We start from the raw sequence: 16,377 nt of genomic DNA, 5'->3' as shown, positions 1-16,377 counted from the left end.
TTGCCAGCATCAGGGTCTTTTCCAATGAGTCCACTCTTGGCATCAGGTGGCCAAAATACTGGAGCTTCAGCATCAGTCCTTCCAATGAATATTCAGGGTTGATTTCCTTTAGGACTGATTGGTTTGATCTCCTTGCAGTACAAGGGACTCTCAAGGCTTTTGTCTCTATAGACTTAGACATACTATATATATAGTAACATATATGCAAGATTCAGGACAATGATTACCTCTGGGAAGAAGACAGGAATACAAGGAGAAAAAGAGTACATAGACCTAAATCGCCAATGATCTCCTAGTTCAGTGGGTCTCAAATTTTAGTGTGCATCAGAATTCCTATAAAGCTCATTAAAACCTAGATGGCTGGGAGCCCCCAGGTTTTTTGATTCAGGAGGTGAGTGTGGGGCCTAAGAATATGCATTTCTAACAAGGTTCCAGGTGCTGTTTTAATGCAGCGCTGCTGGGATCACACAGAGAAAACCACTTCCAGTTTATAAACTGGATTGTAGGTTCACAGGCATTACATTTGCTTTATTAAAATAATATAATAAAGTTATGTTATTATTAAATCATTAAGTTAAATGGGAGAGAAAAAAGATGGCCAGTCATAGACCAAAGATGAGAGTTTGTCAAGAAGCAAGGTTTAATATGAATCCAGTTCTGGGCTCTGGAGACATCCTTTTTAAAAATGCTAGGATTCCCTTACTAAAAGCAAACATGAAAAACACTTCTCTAGGAGAACCTCAGGATCATTTTAGAATACTACTGGCAACTACACTGAGAAATAAATCTGAAGATTGTTTTTCTCCTTAGGTGCACAGGGAAAGCATTCCAGCTTTCTGAATCTCCATAATCTCTGCAAAGACTGGACATATCACAGGCTAACCTCTTTCATGGATTCAACAAAAAATGCATTTGAAGAAAATATTTCTTTTACTTTTTCAGATCTTACCCTTTCCTCAAGTGCTTTATTTAGGTCATTATTTTTCTTCCTTCCCTTCTCCCTCCTCCCTTCTGGATTTATTGTATCCACTAGGTTCTGAGAGGAAAATGTATATGATATTTTAGATTCCTACGCTGACCGGGCTATGTAGAGGGTATACTCCTGCAACTGGTCACTGACCAGTTTGAGGAATGCCTGAATATAAAATTCTTCCCCACAAGCAACTCAGCCTGGAGAAAAAAAAAACAACAACAACAACCAAAAAACAGATCCATAAATATAAAATTATATCCCAGAGCAGGACAAGCAGCATATTACAGATACAAACTTATCTGCTTTCACAACCTCTCCTACACTCAGCTCCTCTAAGCTATGCTCGCTCGCAACCTCTCCTACACTCAGCTCCTCTAAGCTATGCTCGCTCGCTCCCACAACTCACAACATCTGCTCAGAGGCCCGTGGAGGGAGGAGCGCGGGAGGGGCGGCGGAGGGCCGGAGCTCGGGGCCGGACTTCATTGGCTTTCTGGCCGGAAGCGGCGGTGCGGCCCGGCTGCGCATGCGCCCCTCACACGTGCTTCCAGAACGCCCCCTCCGCCGCTGGAGATCCGCGGGCGTCATGCTGCGAGTTTCTGCCTTCCGGCTGCTAGGACGCCGGGGGGCGAGTAGGGTCTCGCTCTTGGAGGACTTTAGCTTACGCCACTACAGCTCGGGCCCTCTTGGTGTCCGCGACGATGCCCGCGACTCGCGCGCCTACTTTACCACACCCATTTTCTACGTGAACGCCGCGCCGCACATCGGGCACCTGTACTCCGCGCTCCTGGCGGACGCCCTGTGCCGACACCATCGCCTCCGAGTTCCCAGTGACGCCGCCACGGGATTCTCCACGGGTACCGATGAGCACGGCCTGAAGATTCAGCAGGCAGCCGCCGCCGCGGGCCTGGCTCCGTCCGAGCTGTGCGACAGAGTCTCTGCCCAGTTCCAGCAGCTTTTCCGGGAGGCTGACATCTCTTCCACCGACTTCATCCGCACCACCGAGGCCCGGCACCGGATAGCTGTGCAGCATTTCTGGGGGATGCTGAAGGCTCGGGGTCTTCTCTACAAGGGCCTCTATGAAGGTTGGTATTGCGCCTCCGACGAGTGCTTCCTGCCTGAAGCCAAGGTCACCAGGCAGCCCGGCCCGTCGGGGGATTTGTGTCCTGTATCTCTCGAGAGCGGACACCCGGTCTCCTGGACCAAGGAAGAAAACTACATTTTTAGGCTTTCCCAGTTCCGGGAGCCGCTCCAGCAGTGGCTGCGGGGCGACCCTGAGGCCATAACACCGGAGCCATTCCATCACACAGTCCTTCAGTGGTTGGAGGAGGAGCTGCCGGACCTATCGGTCTCTCGAAGGAGTAGCCACTTGCACTGGGGCATTCCGGTGCCCGGGGACGATTCACAGACCGTCTACGTATGGCTGGATGCCTTGGTCAACTACCTTACTGTAATTGGCTACCCAAACGCTGAGTTCAGATCTTGGTGGCCGAACACCTCTCATATCATAGGCAAGGACATTCTCAAATTCCATGCTATCTATTGGCCTGCCCTCCTCTTAGGGGCCGGCATGAGCCCACCACACCGCATCTATGTCCATTCCCACTGGACAGTCTGTGGTCAGAAGATGTCCAAGAGCTTGGGTAACGTGGTGGATCCCAGGACTTGTCTTGACCGCTATACGGTGGATGGCTTCCGCTACTTTCTTCTTCGGCAGGGTGTCCCCAGCTGGGATTGCGATTACTATGATGAAAAGGTGGTTAAGTTGTTGGATTCTGAGCTGGCAGATGCTTTGGGAGGTCTCCTGAACCGATGTACTGCCAACAGGATCAATCCTTCTGGGATCTATCCGGCTTTCTGCACTACTTGCTTTCCCAGTGAGCCAGGCTTGGTGGGGCCGTCAGGTCGTGCTCAGGCAGAGGACTATGCTCTAGTGAGCGCAGTGGCCACTTTGCCCAAGCAGGTAGCAGACCACTATGATAACTTTCAGATCTATAAGGCTCTGGAGGCAGTGTCCAGCTGTGTCCGGCAGACTAACGGCTTTGTCCAAAGGCATGCGCCATGGAAGCTGAACTGGGAGAGCCCGGTGGATGCTCCCTGGCTGGGTACTGTGCTTCATGTGGCCTTGGAGTGTTTGCGAGTCTTTGGAACTCTGCTCCAGCCTGTCACCCCAAGCCTAGCTGACAGGCTGCTGTCTAGGTTGGGGGTTTCTTCCACAGAGAGGAGCCTTGGAGAGCTCCATTTCTTGTCTCGATTCTATGGACATCCATCACCTTTTGAAGGAAGGAGACTGGGACCTGAAACTGGAGTTTTGTTTCCAAGACTGGACCAGTCTAGGTCCTGGCTCGTAAAAGCCCACAAGACCTAGAAACTCAGTTCTTATTAGCTTGTTGTCAAAAAGTAAATTTGTTATTTTCTAATTTTTTGCATTTTCAGGGAAATTATATTAATGCTTTCTAAAGTGTTGCATCAAATGAGCACATAAGTAATGTCCCTGTGAATTTTGATAGCCTTTCAGGAGCCTACTCCCTACTCTTCAGTTCTGTGTGTCCATTAACCACTGTCCTTTGTACCCCAGTGTCTCTGAGATGTCTCCAGGGGTAAGAGAAAACTTTGCTGATACTATTCCTTCTCATTGTGTACCTCCGTCCAAACCACAGTCATTTGCCCAGACTACCTCTCTTGGCTTGTTTTTCATTGGCCTGGCCTCTGCTAGGCAAAATGAGAGTGGGGGTTGGAGGCCCCCTACCTCAGCTTTTACTTTGTTATATATGTTGAGTCTTCTGTTGAAAACATTGTTTCATTAAACCTTTAAAAACCAGTGTCCTAGATTAGATGATTTTTGCCTGTGTTTATTTTTAATTCTTAACAATCTTGACTCCCAGTTTTGCTAGTTAATTTTCCAGTAGTTGTGCTTTGTACCATTATACTTTAACCGGTAGATGGCTCTAGTCTCACATATTTAATTACTTAACGAGGTTTTAGAATATTTAAAATAAATTTTCTGCTTTGTAAGTTTGTATAATTTAAAGAAAAAAATTTATTTTCTTAAAATAAGGATAACTGCAATCACTGCTGTTTTACAGTAAGCAATAAAAAAGATCAAAATCCTCATTTCAGACTACTGAAAAAGGACATTCACTGCATTAGATGTTTAGTCAGCTAATAAGTAACTATCACATGTGTTTGGACCATGATAAATTGTAAAGCTCTCCTGATTTACTTGGTATGTTAAAATTTTTTTAAACTTTTAATAACATTAGGTTTACAGGTGTGATTTAAAAAAATCTGTAGAAAGTTCAGAAGGGTAATCTTTTCTTTATATTTCTTGGTCTTAATTTTGTTATCCACATATATAATTTACCTTATATGATTTCTTTTGGTCAATCAGTATGTATAATACAGTATAGAAATTGTGGAATAGCTATTATAAATTTAATACATTTACTTTCAAGTAGTTTTTATTATTTGTTTTGCTCCTTTAACTTATTAAAAGTTTAAAAGTTTTCTAAGTACCTTATTCAGATCAGTTCTGTTGCGTTTGTTGAAGGTGATGGTGAAGGGAGGAAATGATCAGTGCTCCAGGAATCTCAAACTGGACTTAGGGATCTCTCCGAGGCTCCATAAGAGAACATCACAGAGAAGATGTTAGGGTATCAATTTATACAGTGACTACAACATAGTAAGCCAGCATTATTTGCCCAGACTACCTCTCATGGCTAATCTCATAGGTGATTAGACAGCTAGGGCAAAGTTTAAAATGGGAACTTGCCTTGAGATATCCATTCTAAGCATGGTAGCAAGCAGAGAGAGCTCACTATGAAGTAAACTATTGTGCTAGTAGTTCCCCCACATTTATTCTCGGTGCTACTGTTCAGCTTCAGTTTCTGTTTATTAGGGTAGTGAGAGATTTCTGGTTGCTTGGGAACATTGCTTAGAAAAGAATGCTTGAAGGCATTCTAAGGGTGGAAGGACCATTTCTACCAGTGTTCCTTTAGATCCTCCTTATTCTTCATAATGTAATCTTGGGCTTTCCATAGGACATATTCCAGTTATCTGCTGGGATTACTAGGGTAGATTACTGGGACCTAGGATGGCATATAATATCTCTTGGGGCTGGAGAGCAGAGCAGTGAAAGAGATGGGATATTTACATGGATGAAGGCAAACAGACTTGGAAAGCAGTGTTGATAATCTCTGCCTTTGTCGTGCCATTATAAGTCTTACAGCCCCTATCATGAATGGGGGGACAGTGTCTTTCACTGGAATGGTCTTTGCTATGGCCTAATAAGCAGAGACATTACTTTGCCGACTAAGGTCCGTCTAGTAAAGGCTACGGTTTTCCCAGTGGTCATGTATGGATGTGAGAGTTGGACTGTGAAGAAGGCTGAGCGCTGAAGAATTGATGCTTTTGAACTGTGGTGTTGGAGAAGACTCTTGAGAGTCCCTTGGACTGCAAGGAGATCCAACCAGTCCATTCTAAAGATCAGCCCTGGGATTTCTTTGGAAGGAATGATGCTAAAGCTGAAACTCCAGTACTTTGGCCACCTCATGCGAAGAGTTGACTCATTGGAAAAGACTCTGATGCTGGGAGGGATTGGGGGCAGGAGGAGAAGGGGACGACAGAGGATGAGATGGCTGGATGGCATCACTGACTTGATGGACATGAGTCTGAGTGAACTCTGGGAGTTGGTGATGGACAGGGAGGCCTGGCGTGCTGGGGTCACAAAGAGTCGGACACGACTGAGTGACTGAACTGAACTGAATGCCGGTTAGTACACTGCACCTTGGCTTGCTGGGTGTTAATGGAGTTCCATTTGTGCAGTCTTGTCATTTGTGTAGGCACTTAAGTTCTACCAGAGTGTTTGTGGTAGCAGAGGACACAGGAAAACAGGGGGAGCCGAGAAGAAAGGATATAATTATTACAGAAGACAGGATATTTTGAGTGAAGAAATGTGGTAAGTTGGATAGGACTTATTCTGTTGTGATATGGAAGATGAACCAGTTAGATTCTCTGCAGGAGGCAGAATAGGTAAAGCAGGGATCCTTTGAGTACTGAGTTGGTATGTTCAGTTTGATTGAGCAGTTTAAGAATGGCAAGTAGAGAATAGGTGAAACTTAAAACTGGAAGACATGCACTTCTAAGAGTACACCTTAACCACTTTGTGGGAAAAGATGATAAACTTGTATGTAGACTTCTAAGAATTTCCCTGTTCCAGAACTGCTAACACCTTATCTGGCATCTTGTGGATTCCTTGACGAGAAGGGAAGTTTCTCCCAATATTACCCTAAGGCTCTCAAATATTGATATTCGGGTATTTTTGGAGGCAGTGTTGCAGGAGGTGATAAGAGCACTGAGCAGGTGTCCATGGAATGTCATGTTAAAGTAATAATAAGCTGTCAGCTCAGAAGACTACAGTCTACTATGAAGTCATGCAAGAAGTTGTGGGCAATGTATATATGGCACCATTGTATTAGAGGGCTATTCTACAAGTGAACTCACAGATAGACACCTCAGAAGTCAGAAGACCTATGGCTATATGGGGATCAAGAATAGGCAGGAACAAGAAATAGTTACAGTCTCATTTCATTGAAATCTCACACTTATTCTGGAAGTAGGCCTTATTATTTTTCTTGAGCACCTGTGTGACTCTATAGGGACTGAGAAGAGCCTGAGGAATTGAGTATTAAGTTGATCACTCAAGAAGGCTTAGGCTGCTACAAGGACTCTCAGATATAGACCCTTACACTTAGGTAAAGACCCCCAACCCCCCATAGCTGTATCTATTATTGGCACATAACTCTTTGGATCTGGGAAGTTCTCAAACTGAAGTAAAGCCAATAGTTGGTCAGGTTTTGGGCCTCCAACTAGGATGAAATAATCATGAACTTTGAGTAGCAGGCGGCAGTACTGAGCAATCAACACACTGCTTCTTGGGCATTATGGTAGGGATAGTTTACTGGCTATCTGTTTCATCCCTGAGCGCGTGGGTAGTTGCAGTGTCAGCATGCATTAGTGTAACTTTGAGTTACAGTGGGGAAGCAGGCATGTCTCTTGATTAAGACTTGGTCCATAAAGTTACTGTATAATATTTGTCTCCTGGAGGCAGTCCCCACCCCATCCATAGTTCTACCAGATGCAGAATAACTGTTCTTGCTAATGAGGTCTGGGATGCTGTAAACATTCATAGGTCCTTGTCCTCATTTTTTGCCAGAATGAATATCAGTGGACCTGAAAAGATGTGGACCTACTGGCAGTGATGTGTCTGTTTTTGCTGCAAAAGTTAACTAGTTCAGAGAGATTGCAGGGAGCTTGGGCCCAGGTGGAGGTAACCAAGATTACAAATTAGGGGGATCAGTTCTAGAACAAAGCCTTGTAGCCCCTTGCAAAACTAAGACGGTATAAAATATGTCATTTCAGCAAACACAGTTGGCCCTGCCCCTTGTTCTTCTAGGAGCTTTAGATAGGGTTGGTTAACTTCTATCAATAGGAACACACTATATTTGGAGGTTAATATTGCTGGAAGGCCAGAACAGTAACAACCAAGTTAATTAAGGTCAATTAGTGAGGATTTTAACCTTTCAAGGAGAGGGTCTTACTCTTTTTTGAGGCAGAGGATAAGAGAATCCTAGCCTAAGCTGCTTTCTTCTATCAAGAACTACTTTGGCTTGAGGGGAAGGAAGCAGACAGTTTAGAGGTGAAATTGACTTCTTAGTTTTACCCTGTATAGATCCTGTGAATTAAGAGGAACCATCTAATGGAATAGTTGACCATATTTAAAATACTTTGCTTTAGATTACATTAATTATATTAATCAGTTTCTACTTAAATTTCCATGGTGAGTAAAGGGGATTGGGAAGAGGTATATACCAAGAGGATCTTCCTGTGGTATAGACAACTACAAATAATATACTCTCTACTGTGCTTCTTCTCGTGTATCGCTTTTGGGAGCTTCGGCCTTACTTGGATCTTCACCAAAGTAAGGTGAGACTAGAGAAGTTCATCCTTGGCTATGAACTGTATTTCACTCCCATTTGGTCCTGACACAGTTTATTCACCATAAGTCCACAGCTTCTTACTTAAGAACATGATGGTATGAAATGTCAGGATGTTTCAGGAAACCAAATGTATGATCTGCAAGAAGAAAATAACCCCAAGGAAAGATGAGATCTGCCTTCACGTCATTAAGGATTTTTGGATGAAACATTTGCAGAGGGCCTAGAAGACTCACTTAGGTAAGCTGAAGGGACAGCTCTAGGAATAACTGGAAATGGATGATGCCAGTTATCTTAGTGTATGGTATGGGTAAAATGGTACTAACCTCTATGCTACCACTCTCAAGGTACATATACCACTTCATTAGTTGACACTTACTGGTTTATGGGATTGAACAGGCAGTGAACCTTCGAGAACTAGTTTATGATTGATACAGATATGAATCATTGTTTTATTCTCTTAATACAGTCAATAAAAGTGACTAATTATACATTTTCCTAATTAAAATATTTTAAAAGGATAATAACCTTTACTTTGGAACACATTAAATATGATAGTGTCAGTAGTTTTGACTTCCTTTGAAATAATCTAGAAATATCTACTGGTTAAAAGGCTATAAATACTAAAAATAAAAAGTTAACAAGCATGTTACACAGTTTGGTTAATCACTAAAATAACACAACTGGAATGTATTTCTTCTTAGCCAGATGAAATGTTAAAGAACTCAATACAACAGAAGACAGGAAGGTGAAAAAAAGAGCAAAGAAAAATGAAAAATATGGTGAAAGAAAACCCATAACGGCATGGCAGAAATAAATACAAATATATTGGTAATTAAAATGTCATAGGATGGACTTTCTGTCCAAAGGAAGCAATATTGAAGCTTAAATTTTAAAAGTTAGCTATATGTAGTTAAAAGGTATATACTTAAACATAACAGAAAATAAGACATGAAGAAACATTAGGCATATATTAACCAAAAAAAAAGCTGGCATCATAATAGTAGACAATCTATTTTGAAGGGATAATTATTACTAAAGATGAAGTTAGACTGAATATAAAAATAACAATATACCAGTAAGTTTTAACAATTAAACTTGTATAATATAACAGCCTCAAAATATAAAAAGTTAAAATTGAAGATGACAAGAAATGTTCAAATTTGGAAAGAAATTAAACTGCCATTTGTGAGTTCTGAGAAACTAGGCAATGAGAAAGTAAAATAACTTACACTATATGTTAGCATTTCAGTCTTTAATGCTCACCACTTAGTGTATCATCATTTCTAAGGGCAGAAAAAAATGAAAAAGTTATAGCAGGTAAGGTTTTGTGACTCTTAAAACCTTGTCTTTTTCCATGCATGCTTCTGTGAAAATAATAACTTGCTTTTTCAGTAGAAATGCCAACAAATATACCTGTTCAGTGAGTCCTTTCTAGATTATTAAAAGAGAACAATCCCATGGCCATAATTTTACCAATTTTTTGTTAATTCAATAATAAGTGAAGGTGAAGGGAGAGGACCACCAGTTCTATGTTCCTTATTTGTGTTCTCATTTACTCTTTCCATCAACCTTAGTAAGTATTCCTTTAACTCTGTTTAACTGATAAGAAATTGAGACACCAAAGAAGTTAAGTAACTTAGCTAAACTTAAACAGTTTATAAAACAAGCCTAGACTCAAACTTGTTTTAGTGCCAGAGCCTCAGCACCATCCTTAACACCAACACCACAACAGTCTCTGAGTGTATACTGAGCCTTGTACTGTGAGGAAGAGGAAATAGTAAAATCAGATCCAAAGATCTGAAAATGAAAAGTCTAAAAAAGAACACTTAATTGAAATACATTAATCAGTGTTTCAAGATGAGTTAGTTCTTGATAGCTAGGTTATGAAACATACAAGTGCCAAAAAAGAAACCTAGGAAAAATACTTAGCTTATAATGAAATATATTCCTTTTCTTGCTTTCAACAGTTTCCTTTATATATGGTGCTTATGTGTATTGGTGTAAATGGTTAAAAATTTTAATAACTCTATAATCTCTTTTTTCTTTTTCCTTAAGATTATTGTTTCTTATTTTCAGAAGTGTTCCAAATTTTTGAATCCAACAGTTTTCTAAGTGAAAGTATGTTGTCATAAATTCATGAATCCAAGTATTTAAAAATAACATTTTACTAATTAATACTTTATACATTTATCTCTAAACATGAAAACATGGCAATATTCAAGTTTTATTTGAATTAACTATTATAGTAATAAAGCCAGAGAATTTTATTAGAGGTCACACTGAAACTTTTTCATTTCATACATACAGTTTTAGTACAAATGAACTTATTAAAAGACTCATCTACTTACTAACAATTTAAGTTGTATGACTTTACTGAACATTTATTACTATATTCTTATGACATCTTTCCTAACAAGCTTGCAGGAACCAGATTAAATGCCCTTGACTCCAGTTACTACTAAAGCAAATACCACCCTGTTAGCTAAAATGCCACATATTGGATAACTACTGGTAAATTATATCTGACATATGTCACATATGCCAGTCAAGACATGTTTTAACTTCTGCAAATTCTATATAGACTTTATTATGAATTTCATAAAGGACACTGTCATATTTTACTTTTTTAATGAAATGTAGCTAAAGTCGGACATGGGCTACACCCTGAAGAAGTTTAGGATGAAACTTATGTGTATATAGGTCTCTCGGTTATCATCTAAATTGTATATTAAAGTCCTTGTTAACTTGGAAGCTAGGAACAGCTACATCTTTATGTTATGTTTTAAGTAATTTCTTCCAAATGCTTTAAATTCAAACTATCCAGTCCCATAGTTAGCAAGGCATGATGGGTACTTTCCCAGTATTTGCATCGTAAATTATGAATTGCTAATAGAATCAGAGTGAAATATAAAAAGTATCCTACATAGTCTACATAATCTACATTCTTAGGATTACCATTAAAATTCACTTACTAAAGGAATTTACAAAGGCTTTCCTAAAGCAAAGAATCTTCAGTCTTGGTAAATTCAAATTATTGTATTAACTCTTTATATTTAAATTTTTATAAAACTTATTCTATGGAAACTCCCTAAATTTTTAAAAAGAGAAACTTTTTAGTCCTGAGTTGAGTTTCATTTTACAACTCATTACTGGAATGTGATTAAATAAATGTTACAGTGTATAAGAAGCCCATTTTGGTATTATAGAAGAAAATTGTTAAGTACTAAGATAAAATGAATTGTTTGAAAATATGTATGGTTAATTGTATGAAAGTTGATGGTTGGATGTTCACACCATTTTAAGATTTGGATGGAGTATTTTTTGCTGAATGTAATAGAAATATTCTTAATGTTCGTGATGACATTGACCCAGTTAAAGTCTATTAGTTAATAATCCTCAAAGAATAAAGTTTTTTCTTATTAAAATGTCCACATAAAAATCAGCTTCTGGAAGGTAGTTAATTCATAACAAATTTTGAGTAAAACATTTTTAGATGTAACTAATGTCATAAAATCAATTTTCTACCCTAAGAGTATATAGCACATCTTCCTTTTTCCATAATGTATTAAGATCATCTAAAAATGAATCTATCAGTTCTGGGACACAAAGAATGTCCCAACATAAATGTATAACAGTTTTTACACTGTAGCTAAGTGTAGAAACTAAGAAATCACCCTAATCTCAGACAGAAAAAAAAAGGAAAAATAGTGAAAACTTACTGCTTAACTAGTGAAGTGTGAAAGAGACTAACCAAATTCAACCAAGTTATCAAAACCCATCATCGGTAAGTCTGTAGAGGTAGATGTTTTAAATATTCAGTATGTGAGGACAGGTAAGTCTGAGCTTGAGTTTTAAACAAGTCATTCTCTAAAGACAGACACATAGATAGGGCACAGGCATAAAAATGTATTTGTAAACATAGGATTGTTGCTGAGTTTATTTTCAGTTTTCTTTCCACATAGACATTAGGATATTAAATGTGTTATTTTACTGAGAACTATTCTCATAAACAATTGGATATTGCCTGAATAAAATAATCCTAAGGTTGACTTTATAGGGTAGGAAAAATTTACATCTATTAGTATCTTTAAAAAAATAATTTGCATAATAGGAATATTACTAAGGATTTTAGGAAGTTTCTTTTATGTGTTGTTAAAAGTATGTTATATAAGTGGATATTGTGTAGCTTTCTTTGCTTTGGTACCAAAGTTAAGACATTTTGAAAACTAAGATCTTAAATATGACTAGCAAGAAACACACTGAAAGTATTAAAAATAATCTCAAATTGTTACTGTATACTTTAAAATTGTTATACTTTAGATTTTTTCTCCAAAACAAAAAAGATATGCTTTTTTAGGTAATACTTTTTATATTAATTAAACATTTCCTTTATGTACTGTCATTGGTTGTTTCAGAACTATGAGGCTAAGGTTTAGTCTTCTTAGTTCATTTTTATATCATGACTTATAACGAAAAGGACATGATAATTAAAAGCTAAAACATTGATCTCATAGTTATTAAAGCTGCTTTTGCTATCATGGATGTGTTATATTAGCTATAAAATAAGAGGAAAACATCACAATTTAAATGGAACAGGTTTTTTGGGGGGATACATTAATACTACCTGCATTTTAAAAATATTTTATATCTGAAGAGAAAGATGAAGTAACGTAATCTTTACAGAATTTAGTGAATGCACTGTGGAAATACAGGAAAACATTTTGGCAAAGAGTACATTTGCCTACAATATATTACCTAAGAAAAATACCAATGTAAATCTGTTTTTGAAGCAAAATGCAATTATTCTTGCACTCTAGAAATTTATTAAATTTTTAGAAAAAAATGCTTTGGTGTATACTAAATAAGCCTGAATTATAAATATGGGATTAAAATGTATACTGAAAATACAAGACAAGTGGAGTAATTAGATTGTTTCATGATTTTTTTTTGATTAGGGCTCTAATTAATTATAGAACACTGGACCATAACAAACAGCATGCTTTCAAAATTAATGTAGGAAAATAAAATATTCTCAATAGATGGAATGGCCTTTGGATGTGTCAGATTATCTTTGTATTATTTATTCTATAACTGTGCTATATTATATCTTATTCCTAAACATAAATATTTTAGCCCAGAAACATTTTGGTGAAATACTCCAAAAATATATACGTCAATGGTGGTTCATTATTCTTTATGAGACAGGGTTAAAAAAACTTAACCCGTTATAACTGGGTTTTCTTTCTAATATATAAGAAAGTTTAATATATAATTAAAAAATATGTATTTCTTATTCTTTCCTAATAGAGGTGCAAACCAACTCTAGTTATTTGAGTGGACATGAAATTAAAATAGTGAAAAAAAATAAGACTCCTAGCATTGTGCAATCAAATGTAAATAAATGCTATAATAAATTTCCATGTAGTCAGTTTATATATTGCTTATTTATGTAATAATTTCTATTTTTATTATTAAAAAGAATATAATGTTTTTGCAGAAGAAAATTGGGATATATATTAAACAGGCAGCACTTAAAGAGAAATTGGCATGGCCATTTTTTAATTTAAAAAGTTCTACTTAGTGTGGTTTTTTTAATAATAAATTTTTCTAATCTGTAAAAGCAGACAATCAAGCTTTGTATTTAAAAGGTGAAAAATAATGTTATGCTTAAGTTTTACTTAGTCCAAGTTAATGTTTTGAAAGTCCAGAAATCTCACAAACTAAGACCTGAATGAAAGATACAAAGGAATATTGACAGTGTCACTGTGTTAAAAGAAAAATGTATTGAATTGTATATGATATATGCAGTGAATGCTTATACTTGCTAAGATGCTATAAGAACCTTTATACTTCTCATATGAATAACAAAAGATGGCAAAAAGCAGATATGGAGATACCTTTAAGTATATTTAAGAATAGTGTCAACTTTAGCCATAGTAATTGATATAAAATACATGGTCATATGAAAGATTTCCAGATATTATATATACAAATTGTCTATATATTAATATCTGGCAAAATTTCTAATGTAAACCTAGAATTTGAAAAGTTTTATAAAAAATATTTAATGTAAGTAGAATATAAACAAACCTAAGTATAATGAAAACAAAGTAATGTGGAAGCTAGACTCTTCTATAGATATTATCTCCCTAATAAGATAGTTTTTTTGAATTTATCTTATTGCAACAAATGACTTGTTCCTATGTATATTCTATATATATGCCATGCTGTGTCTAAAAAATATAAAACATCTGGAATAAAACTGTAAAATCCAAACACCAAAGATGTTTTTAAGTGGTTGTATATGACATCATGTGGATAAGAGCCAGATGATGACCAAACTTTTCAAACTTTATCAAGATACTTGTTCTATATATATAACCTTTGTTCTGTTTGTTACAGAATATAAGTCTGTGTTATTTAAGTGTGTGTGAATTAATAAAGGAAACCGTGATTTTATCCTGTACTTCCAGTGTTCTGGCTACTAAGATTTTTTACCTCCCTTAAAAAAGCAAAAACATTTAACCTTAGGCACATCAAAATCCCTCATATATGTTACCAGACCACACATGGCTCTAGTTGTTTTCTATTACTGGATAAAACAGTTATCCGAGACTCTACTTAACAGAATCAGTGGAAGAAGGTGGAGTAAGAATTGAATCCTCTGCTCTGATATCTTTTCTAGGATGAAAGTGTGGGCTTCGAGAATATCAATCGAGGTTTCAAACCTACAGATGAAGGTTGAGAAAGCTTCTTCTCACAGAATGTAACTTGGTTCCTATTAAGAGATTTAAAGAAAATTAGGGTTTTATGCATAGTAAATGGCTCTTATTTTATTATTACCAAAGGGAAAGATTTTTAAAATAATATTCACGGGGCCTGGATTCTGAGGAGAGAAAGGTGTACTTTAGGAAATTCCCATGAGAGAGAGTAGGCTACTTTATAACCTGCTTAACTGGAAGGCATCCTAGGGCTATAAAAAACTGCAAAGAACCTGAGAATAGCCATATCTAGTGGCATTTCTAATTTATTATGTTATACTTCCTTCTTTGTGCCAGCCCTGAACTTTGGTAAAGATTCGTTTAAAAAAAAAAAAAGACACTGATATACACAATTAGAAGGCAGATCCTATGATTTAGAAAGTGACTATCTAGAGAAAACTAGATATTAGTAAACTTTCGTATTAATGGAGTAACATCCTACTGTTAAGTAAAATATTCATGAATAGACTGAGTTCCAACAAATGATTTTTATTTGATCCACTGCTGAACATAGGACTACTGGAGATACTACTTTGCTCAAAACACTTGAAAATATAAAACTTTAGCTAAGGTATCTCTTAATGACTAAATGCCTACTTCAGAGCATTAGTGTTTAGCCCAATCCTTTTGTCTACAAAAGCTCTTCTTTGCTTTGCCTTTAGATATTGTTGTTCAGTTGCTAAGCCATGTCTGACTCTTTGTGACCCAGTGAACTGCAACACTCCAGGCTTACCTGTCCTTCACTATCTCCTGGAGTTTCCTCAAACTCATGTCCATTGAGTCAGTGATGCCATCCAAACATCTCATCTTCTATCTTTCCCTTCTCCTGCCCTCAGTCATCTTTCCCAGCATTAGGGTCTTTTCCAATGAGTCAGCTCTTTGTATCAGGTGGCCAAGGGACTGGAGCTTTAGCTTCAGCATCAGTCCTTCCAATGAATAGTCAGGGTTGATTTCCTTTAAGAATGACTGATTTGATCTTTTCGCTATCCAAGGGACTCAAGAGTCTTCTCCAGCACCACAATTCAAAAGTATCAATTCCTTGGTGCTCAGCCTTCGTGGTCCAACTCTCACATCTGTACATGACTACTAGAAAAACCATAGCTTTGACTATACAGTCCTTTTCCTTTGGATGATTTGAATTTAAATGTGATTCAGGGCTTCCCAGGTGGCACTAGTGGTAAAGAACCCCTTGGCCAATGCAGGAGACACAAGACACTGTTCATCCCTGGGTCGAATCTCTTGGAGGAGGGCATGGCAACCTGCTCCAGTATTCCTGCTTGGAGAAATCCCATGAAAAGAGGAGCCTGATGGGTCGCAGAGTCAGACATGACTTGAAGAAACTGAGCACGCATGCACATTGTGATTCAAGAAGAATGGAAGCAGCAAGAGCCTGTTTATCTCATAAAACTGAATAAAACATTGGAAGTAGCATGTAGGCTAAATCAATTGTCCAGCTTGAATGTGACCACAGAAATTGAACAGGTGTTCTAGTAGCTCTTCTAAAAGCTAGCAATTTATCTATAGTTAAGGGAAATGAAAGTTTCTAAGATAAAAAGCCTCATTTCTCTAAAGAGGCATGGTTGATTATTGTAATTTCCAGGATTTGGACATACATGCCATTCTATTGACTTAAGACTGAACACATCTA

The 16,377-nt window shown here is 37.6% G+C and overlaps 1 protein-coding gene across 1 annotated transcript; it reads left to right on the top strand.

The window, feature by feature from the left end:
* MARS2 (methionyl-tRNA synthetase 2, mitochondrial) lies at positions 1,507-4,488 on the top strand. The gene has a single exon (XM_018061259.1). It carries the CDS (start codon positions 1,557-1,559, stop codon positions 3,336-3,338), a length of 1,782 nt encoding a protein of 593 aa, XP_017916748.1. The 5' UTR covers positions 1,507-1,556; the 3' UTR covers positions 3,339-4,488.

Source organism: Capra hircus, chromosome 2 (genome assembly GCF_001704415.2).
Source record: "Capra hircus breed San Clemente chromosome 2, ASM170441v1, whole genome shotgun sequence".
In the NCBI taxonomy this organism is placed as follows: Eukaryota; Metazoa; Chordata; class Mammalia; order Artiodactyla; family Bovidae; genus Capra; species Capra hircus.
Note: the sequence above shows the minus strand (reverse complement) of the source record. Positions and strands in the feature narration are given on the sequence as shown.

Bases quoted from the DNA above. Each gene is read 5' to 3' on its own strand.
- MARS2 (XM_018061259.1), top strand. From the start codon at position 1,557: ATGCTGCGAGTTTCTGCCTTCCGGCTGCTAGGACGCCGGGGGGCGAGT.